Genomic DNA, 9,312 nt, shown 5'->3' with positions numbered 1-9,312 from the left:
CCAAGCCTTGGTCACGACCCTCCTGAGAGTCCCTCCTGCTCATCCTCACTTCTCCACCCTGAGTGGGGACGTGGCCCCAGCTGCCAGCCACTCCCGCTGCTCCGCTCCTGACTGGTGGGATCCATCCTCCACGCTGCAAATATGACCGTGTTTCCCCATCTCAAACCCCAGACTACTCCCACCACCCTCTGAGCAGCATGCAGGCGCTGCCCCCCTGCCATGGCCCATCCAGCTCTCCACCCTCGCTGCACCCCACCCCTGCTCAGGCCCCTGTTTCCCCTGCCTAGAACCTGCCCCAGCCAAAGAAGCAGTCGTAGGCCTAATGTCCTTTAACACCCAGGCCAAGCTCTTCTCCTGGAACCTTTCACTGTCTGCTGGACTCCACAATAACTCTCTCTCTCTCTCTCTTCCTTCCTCTTTTTTAAGCCTTATTTATTTATTCATTTACAGAGAGAGAGGCAGAAAGAGAGGTCTTCCACCCACTGGTTCACTCTGCAGATAGCCACAATGGCTGGGCTGGCCCAAGATGAAGTCAGGAGCCAGGAACTTCTATCAGATCTCCGATGTGGGTACAGGGGCCCAAGCACTTGGGCCATCTTCCACTGCTTTCCCAGGCCATAGCAGAGAGCTGGATAATAGAAGGAGCAGCAGGGACTTGAACTGGCACCCATATGGGATGGCAGCATGGCAGGCAGCAGCTTTACCAGCAATGTCACGATGCCTCCTCCTCCTCTTATATTGATTTATTTGAGAGGCAGAGCGACACACACACACACACACACACTCACACACATATCTTGCATTTGCTGGTTCACTCCCCAAAAGGTCACAATGCCCAGGAAGAAGCCAGGAGCCTGGAACTCCATCAGGGTGGCAACTGCCCACGCACGTGGGCTGCCTTCCAGTGCCTTTCCAGGAGCTTAGCAAGAAGCGGGATAGGAAGCAGAGCAGACAGGACTCAAACCAACACTCTAAACGTTGGATGCCAGCCTCACAAGGGTGGCTTAACCCGCTGCACCATGCACGCCCCAACAGCATTCATATCTCCCCTCACCCCTCCCCCAACACCCATCCCACCAAATCACCACTGTTCGCTCCCAGAAATTGGGTGCTCTAAGAGAGTAATTATTGCTTGGCCAATCTGGCTTCCCCCATCTGCATGTTTGAGAGAGGACCCATGAACACAACACATTCAGGCAGGTTGGCCATGGGGGAGGCCCCGAGAGGTCCTGTTGACTCTGGAGCCCAGCGCCTGGCACCACGGCGGCCCGGCATACAGTGGGCCATCTTGAAGGACTAGGAGAGGCATGATTGAGTCTGGAGGCCACGATCAGGGCACATCCCACATCTCGGCAGAGATGGAAAAGCGCCTGGCGCTGCCCCTGAGCGCCTTCGGGAGGGGGCGGTGCCCGGCGCGGGGCGGGGAGGGGCGGGGCCCGCGCCCGGAGCCAAGGGTTGGGGTCGGGCCTGCGGGGAGACGCGGGGCCGCGATGCTGCGGATTTTCACTTTCGCTTTGGAAAAGGCAGAGGCGACGGGGAGGTCCCCAACGACGGCGGCCGGGCCCCCGGGAGTTAATCCGAAAGTGCCGCAAGCTCGCCGGCCCGGCGCACTGCACGTGGCACCGGGAAGTTGATGCAGAGAGAGACAGAGAGAGAAAGCAAGAGACCTGAATCTTGGGAAAGTCCTGCCGCGCCTCCGCGCAATTATAAAAATGTAGGCTCGGGGGCCGCCCAGCAGCATCCGCCCTCACCTGCTGCGCCCGCCGGCACGAGTCCAGCCGCCTGCTCAGCGTCCGCACTCGACCGCTCAGCATGTGCTCCCTGCGCGGTGAGTAGCGGCGCGTACCGGCTCGCGGTGCTGGGGAGGGGCGGCCGCCGGGCCCGCGGGGTAGAAACTCAGCCCTGGCTGAGCCGAGACCTCTGACGACCCGCAGTCTCCGCCGAAGGGACAGGCTGCTGCGAAGGAGGATCGGGCGCTCCCAGTGCGCTTCACAGGCATGGTCTCTTCTCATCTTGCCTATGAATTATGCCCATTCCATAGATGAGATACTGAGACCCAGGGAGGGAGGTGGCTTGCCTGCCGTTGGCTGCTCAGCCACAATCACCCACCGATTGCCCTGGCCTGTTTCCTTGTTGCGGCCCTGGGTGAGCACCCAGTGCAGCATCTGGGCTGCAGTACCCTAGCTCAGCACTCCGGGGTTGGAGAAAGTGCTGTTAGAAAAGTACGCAGGTAGGTGGGTGCCAAGAGCGATGGGCGATGATGGCCAGAGAGGCAGGGTGGCAGAGGCAGGCAGCGTGGGCTGGCAAGCTCAGCCGCCCCTTCGCTTCCCTTCCAGGCCTCCTCCTTGTGTCCACGCTTGTCCTTCTGAACGGCCTCAGTCTGGCCAGGAACCTGCCCGTGGCCACACCGGACCTGGGACTATTCCAGTGCCTTAACCACTCCCAAAACCTGCTGAGAGCCGTCAGTGACACGCTACACAAGGTGAGCTCGCCGCCAGGTCTGCCCACTTGGCAGTCTCTCTGGCTAGGGGGCTTCTCTTTGGGTCCCCAAAATTGTAGAAATCCATCCCCGGCTGTCAGGAGGCAGGGAGGGAGCCGTATAGTGACTCAATTGTTAGCTAAAGAGTCAAAGAACTCGCGACTCCAGAGAGAGGAAGAATGGCGATAAATTATATTGGCATCTGTTCTGCGCCGTCTACACAGAGGAAACGTGGATATTTATGGTGTTCCCTGCAGCCTGCCAAGGCAGGAGGAATCGTGTCGGCTCTACAGTGGCCTTGACATCCCTTCTCAGTGCAGGTGCCTCTTCTGTACGGCCTAGAGTAGTCCCACCCGCTGCTCACTGGTGGTCTGCTGAGGAAGCTGGGTATCCAGGAGCACTGGGACAGTGCACGTCCAAGCTTCATTTTCTAGCGGGAGAGAATGCAAATATTTACAGTTGCCTTCTGTTTTTTTAGGTTTTATATTTGAATACAAAAAATTTTTTTTCTTTTCATTTTAAAACCGTTCCAGGAGCTTTTGCGCCAAAGCTGTAGCCGAGACTGGTGCTTCAAAAGGTGTCCCTTTGTCTTCCTGCACCTCAGTAAATCTATCTTGAGTATTTCTAGCGGGTTGCCTTGTTAAAATAGTAAAGTAAGCCCCGTGCCACAAGACTTTTTGCAAGAACTCTTGTCTTCCCTTCTGATCTTCTGTGATGTGCTGTCAGTTGCTCCTGACAATTCAATCAATTCTAATTAAGAAGAGGACTCAGCAAGGAAGGCAGCAGTGATAGGTGCCCTGTTTCCTAGAGAAAGGGTCTGTGCAGATGAAAGCATCGGTGTGGGCAGAATTTGCATGGATGCTTCGCGTGACGCTATGTTGAAGGTCGACAGATCACAGGACTGATTTGATACTGTTGAATTGCTCCTTTGTCGAAGTTGTCGGAACAAGCCAGCTGGCTTCTGCTGAGAATGGCGGGGGTACGTGCAGGGGATGCAGAGGCTGTAGCCAGCCCACATCTATCTAGTTTGGCTCATATGTTTATGTTTTTGAGTTGGATGCCATTGAAAGATCAAGCCTTTCATGGAAGAATCCAACTCTTCAGTTCCCTTAAAAACTGCAACATGGGGTCCACATCTCCAAACCTGCTCAAAGCAGTGGTTGCCCCAGGGCTGCGACACCCCCAGGAATAGTGCACTAGCCTCCCGAGGCTGCCATCACAAGTTACCCCTGCCTTGGCGCCTTAAACACACAAAGGTGTGATCTTCCAGCCCTGGAGGTCAGAGGTCCAAAGTGGGTCTTACTGGGCTAACAGCAAGGAGTTGGTGGAACTGCACCCCTTCCTGGAGGTGCTGGGGGAGGAGCTATGTTCTTGCTTTTTCTGGCTTCTGGAAGCTGCTGCATTCCTTGACTCCAGGTCCTCTTTTGTCTTCAAAGCCAGCCAGTGGCTGCCCTGGTCTTCCGCATGCTACCCTGAACTGATTCTTCTGTCTCCTTCTTCCACTCACAAGGACCTGTGATTACACTGGGACCACCCACATAGTCCAGAATAATCCCTCCACTGATTGGCAGTTCCACTGATTGGCACCCTGAATGTCACCTGCACCTTCCCCTTTGCTGTGTCAGGTTCCAGGCGTTGAGAGCTCTTGGGTGGCAGGGGGGTGAGGGAGCATTAGATTAGCTGCTACAGTCAGTGATGTTGCTACTTGTGCCCAGCCCTGTGCTGCACTTCCAGGCCTTGAAACAAGGCTCCAGCAGTTCCCTCTGCCTGAAATCACACCCTCCCCCAGCCCCTCAGCCTGCTGATCCCCTCCTGCACACGTCCCATCTCCAGGAAGTCCTGGCTTTTCTGTCCCCCATCTTTAGCGCCTTCATCCCTTCTCACCTCCTGACCCATCACTACTCTCTTGGGCCCTTGCCTGACACTGCAGCTGGACTCGGAATTCAGGGGGCCCTAACACAGTCCTCTTCCTTGGCGTGTTCACGCCAGACTCGGTGAATGGCAAAATGAGCTCCATCTTCAGTGAGAACGCGGTTGACGTCACAGAACTAGTCCATAGTTTTCCCAGAGCATCTCCATGTGTGTATGTGTTTGTGTGGGTGTGTGGACAGTAAGGCAAACCTCAGCTGGTCTTCAGCTTATATCCATCCAGCTGTGACCTTATCAGTTCCCCACTTGGGATGTCATACTTGAAAAAACAGTCATAAAACACAAGCACTTTGACAAGAGAAAAAACTGTTTTTAGCAGAAGCAGGTGTCACTGTGTGGCGTGGGGCTGGGCAGCCTGTCCTTGGGAAATGTTTTATAGTGTTTATGTAATAGGAAAGGATGGTATCTGAAGATAAGGGTCCTAGGCAAAAAGCAAGGAGGGGGAGAGAGAGAATGTAAATGGCCTGTTTCCTGTTATTTTAGCAAGAGCTTAAATTTCCTGCAGGCCAAAGAGATGGAGGTCAGAGGCAGCCCAGCCAGCTCCAGCCTTGCTGGCACCCTGGGGCTCCAGTCTCATGGGAAGCCAGGAGCCTTATTAATGTTAGCAAACTGAAGTTCTCCTTATGTTTATTACAGGCCAGACAAACTCTAGAATTCTACTCCTGCACTTCTGAGGAGATTGATCATGAAGATATCACAAAAGATAAGACCAGCACGGTGAAGGCCTGTTTACCGCTGGAGTTAACCAAGGTACAGAGGCCCCTCCTCCCACAGCATGGACTACAGTTAAAAGCTGGGCCACTCCAAACCTCAGCTGCTTCCAACATGTGCTTGTTTCTGATGTCCATCATCGTGGGACTTCGAAAGGTCCTGCTTTAGAAGTCTGATTTCAGGGAAAACATTATAAAAGCAAATATGTTTTTTACAACAATGTGAGCATACTTAACACTCCTGAACCATCTTCTTAAAAACAGTTCAGATATGGGGCAGGTGTTTGGCCTAGCAGATAAGACACCCACTGGGAAGCTCGTATCCCATATTGGATTGCCAGAGTTTAAGGCCAAGTTCTGTTCCCAGTTTCAACTTCCTGCTAGTGCACACCCTGGGAGACAGCAGGTGATGGTTTAGGTGATTGGGTCCCTGCCACCCACGTAAGAAACCTGGACGGAGTTCCTAATTCCTGGTTTTGGCCTGGCCCCAGTTGTTGCAGGCCTCTGGGCAATGAACCAGCAGATGGGGGAGGGGGAAGGGAGCCCTCCATCTGCCTCTTTCTCTGTCTATTAAAAAAAATACATAAAAGATGATGAGTTTTCTGTTGTGTGTTTTACGATAATTAAAAAACTCTGTGTTTGAGATGAACCATCAGAAAGATTTATATTAAGGATTAACATCTTTGATATATGCCTTTTCTCTTTAGAATGAGAGTTGCCTGGCTTCCAGAGAGACCTCTTTAATAATTGTAAGTCAAAACTGAAAGGGTTCTGCCCATTTGATGAATTCATACTATTGAGGGGGGATTATTATTTTCTTCTAGAATGGGAGTTGCCTGTCTTCTGGAAAGACCTCCTCTATGGTGGTAAGACACACCACTGTTTCCTCAAGTGCAAGGTGGGGAAATGTTTGTAGGCTGATCAATGACTCCTTCCCCATTTTGTCATGTCACCCAGACCCTGTGCCTTAGTAGTATCTATGAGGATTTGAAGATGTACCAGGTAGAGTTCATGGCCATGAATGCAAAGCTTCTGATGAATCCTAAGAGACAGATCTTTCTAGATCAAGACATGCTGGGAGCTATTGAAGAGCTGATGCAGGTAAGGCCTCACCCTCTCCGTGACAGCACCTGCCTCGTTCTGAAGATGGCCAGCCAAGGTCCCTTCCTCAGTTAAGAGAGGCCCGAAATCCGTTCCCTGAAAGCCAGGCAGAACTTCATTTGCAGGGAGAAAGCCTTAAGAGCGGCTTCTAGCAGAGGGCACCTGTGAGCTGACCATACTAGGTCAGCCTCCATTTATTGACCACATGGTATACACAAGGCTCTCTGTAGATGTTTTCTTGAGTTTTCAACATCATCTCCACAACAATTGGGATTTGCACAAAGGAGGAAACTAAAGTTTAGGAGGTTAAATCACTTGTCGGAGGCCACACAGCTCATAAGAGGCAGAGACAGGTTATAAACCTCTGGAAGAGGATTCTGCTACCCTCACCTTCTCACTCAACTCTGAAGGCTCCAGGATGGGCTGGCAAGGGATCAGCTTGCATATTTACAGATATTGCTGGAAAAGGCAGGCAGGGCAGGTGCCTGCTTTGGGCCCATTATGAACCAAAATGTAAACAGAAGAACAAGCAATCACCTGAGGATCTCTACATGTCCTCATAGGCAAGCACTTGCCTTGTAGTTTTCTTTGTCATCATGGTACAGAATGCTAATATAAAACACAGAAATACACACATAAGGGGAAGGGAGTGCCTTGGTGACAAGAGCATGGGATAAAACTGGTGGCAGAAATTGTTGTCTGAAAAGTAATTTGCTCTCATTTCTTTATTTCATTTTTTTTATTTGTATGTGTGAAGTGAACTTCAAGTGACTATCAAAGTATGTTTTCCAACCAGAGAGTTGTAGCTGATATTTTGTTTTGAGGGCCAGAAGTCATGTTTTGGGCACTTGAATCAATTCTACCTGTAACCAGACAATGTCCTGGTCACTTAATTTCTCAAACTGCAGTTTCTTTCTCTGTAAAATGGGATGATTTTGCCTCTCCTACCTTTCTTTTACGTGTGTGTGTGTATATATATATATAGGTGAGAAACAATTGAGAATATTGTTCAGTGTGCAAATAGAAGTTCTTGCATTGTGTTATCAAATCAAAGGGCTAAAATTGGGGTAGCCACTGCCAAGTTTATCTGACACACAGCTCACGTCTTAACAAATGGATCTGTTGCTGATACAGAGGTCAGATCAGTAGCATTCCATCCCTCCTGTGTTCTAAAAAGGACTGGGCTTCTTAATGTAACCTGGATAAAAATTAATTAGCTGCTGCAGCAGATGTCATTTTAACAGAATTCTGTCTTTCTGAAATGGAACTCCTGCTGGTGATTTTCTAGAGAGCTGTAAGGCTCTTTCCATAGCTCACCCAGGATGCATGTATTTGGACAGTTGGTATTTCTTCTCTCAGGTTCTGCCGGCCAACCAGCTGGGACTAGATCTGGGTGGAGTGCGGATGTCTAATAAGGGCCTGGGTTGTGGGCTGTAAGACATGTACTGACTTCACCCGTTTTCACAGCTGAATGTTTTATTTTGGAATACCATCTACCATATTGTCATGCTCTGTGTTCATTCTCTTAGGCCTTGAATTCCAACAGTGGAGCTGTGCCACAAAACCCCTCCCTTGAAGAGCTGGATTTCTATAAAACAAAAATCAAACTCTGCATTCTTCTGCATGCTTTCAGAATTCGTGTGGTGACTATTGATAGAATGATGAGCTATCTGAGTTCTTCCTGAAAGCCTGGGTCCCTGTCCAAAGTCATTTTTATAAAAATTAGAAGGAATGTGGGTTGAGAGTTGGGGAGGGAGGGTTGACCTGGTCCTACTGAATCTCCCACAGGAGTTTTCCTTCTTCTGTGTACGTTAATGTACCATGCAGCATTTGAAGGATGACCCCATGCCTTGGCAGGAACACATTTGCTGTGCACGTTGTTTTCAAGTGTCTGTAAACAAATTGCCCAGCGGAAAACATGCCCACCCTGATTGGGTTTTTCACACCCTCTATTAGAAGAGCAAGAACCTATAAGCTATTTCTGTACCCTAGTGTTTATAGCAACAAACACTTAAGCATCATTTATTTAAAAGCTATTTATTGATATAATTTTATATTTATGAAAGCATGTGAAATAACTTATATTTATTTATGTTATATTTATTTAAACTATTTATTAAGTGGATTTGAAAAATACCTACTAAATGTTGTTCTAAAAATAAACTGATGGGATGAAAATTCTGTTGTTTTTCTAAAGTGATTAGAACATGTTCAGTGTTAAAATACACATTGTGGAAATGCTGAAAACTCCGATGAAGTTTGAACAAAATGACCTTAGAAACAATGTCACAATATTCTTAACTATCTCCTGCTGTCTCTTAATCTCCTGTTTTAGAAGGAGCCTAGTCAGAATAGAGATGTTTTAATAATGAGGCAACCAAGTGACTTGGTTTCTGAAGTTTGCTACATTATTTTTGCAAAACACCTAAGTCTAAAAGTAAAATACATAAAAATACTTCCCTATCAATAGCAGGTCCCTAATGCACTGTACATTAAACAAATAACAGTCTCATATTCTTCAACTGGGCAAAATGTTCCTAAGAAGTCTTCAGTTAGGTTACTCTAGTTTTTTAACTCTTTTGGGCTCTCCTAGGGAAGTTCTTTTTTCAAATTACATACGGCAAAACTCTCCATTTGCTTCACGTTACAGAGAACTTTTGCTGGATCATGTGGATAAGCGCCTTGCTTTGGTTTAAAAGATGCACCCTTCATGAACTGAATAGTGAATTCATCTTTTTTAAATTCTTTAAACCGTGAGAATTTAAAAGATTCATGCCTTGGTCCATCGTGCACTGATATAAAAGAATACCTAAATCAGGTGGCTGAGAGAGAACAGAAATGCATTTCTCAGGGTCCTGGAGGGCAAGAGTCCAAGATTATTGAGGACCTCGCTGCTGTGTGGCCACGGGCAGAAAGCAGGAGGGCAAGATCAATGGCATCCATCCACTGATGAGGACAGAGCCACCACGCCCTAACCACTTCCCAAAGGAACCACTTCTTACTACTGTCACAGGGGTGACAAGGGACATTGTCACAATGGATAAGCCATATTCAAGCCAGGACAATTCACCTGACAATGCCATGTAACTCTAG

The 9,312-nt window shown here is 49.0% G+C and overlaps 1 protein-coding gene across 2 annotated transcripts; it reads left to right on the top strand.

The window, feature by feature from the left end:
* Positions 1-1,468: 1,468 nt before the first annotated feature.
* IL12A (interleukin 12A) lies at positions 1,469-8,397 on the top strand. 2 transcript variants are annotated; one of them, XM_008266409.4, is made up of 7 exons: positions 1,469-1,828; positions 2,337-2,482; positions 5,045-5,158; positions 5,826-5,867; positions 5,943-5,984; positions 6,076-6,219; positions 7,749-8,397. In XM_008266409.4, the coding sequence occupies exons 1-7, from the start codon at positions 1,813-1,815 to the stop codon at positions 7,902-7,904; spliced, it is 660 nt and encodes a 219-aa protein (XP_008264631.2). In that variant the 5' UTR covers positions 1,469-1,812; the 3' UTR covers positions 7,905-8,397. The 2 variants fall into 2 exon arrangements, with proteins under 2 accessions (XP_008264631.2, XP_069929301.1); XM_070073200.1 differs by lacking the exon at positions 2,337-2,482 and having other exon boundaries at positions 1,490-1,828; positions 7,749-8,041.
* Positions 8,398-9,312: the final 915 nt, after the last annotated feature.

Source organism: Oryctolagus cuniculus, chromosome 4 (genome assembly GCF_964237555.1).
Source record: "Oryctolagus cuniculus chromosome 4, mOryCun1.1, whole genome shotgun sequence".
In the NCBI taxonomy this organism is placed as follows: domain Eukaryota; kingdom Metazoa; phylum Chordata; class Mammalia; order Lagomorpha; family Leporidae; genus Oryctolagus; species Oryctolagus cuniculus.
Note: the sequence above shows the minus strand (reverse complement) of the source record. Positions and strands in the feature narration are given on the sequence as shown.

Bases quoted from the DNA above. Each gene is read 5' to 3' on its own strand.
- IL12A (XM_070073200.1), top strand. From the start codon at position 1,634: ATGCAGAGAGAGACAGAGAGAGAAAGCAAGAGACCTGAATCTTGGGAA. The intron at 1,829-5,044 runs GTGAGTAGCGGC...TGTTTATTACAG, and splicing joins CAGCATGTGCTCCCTGCGCG to GCCAGACAAACTCTAGAATT. The intron at 5,985-6,075 runs GTAAGACACACC...CATGTCACCCAG, and splicing joins GAAAGACCTCCTCTATGGTG to ACCCTGTGCCTTAGTAGTAT.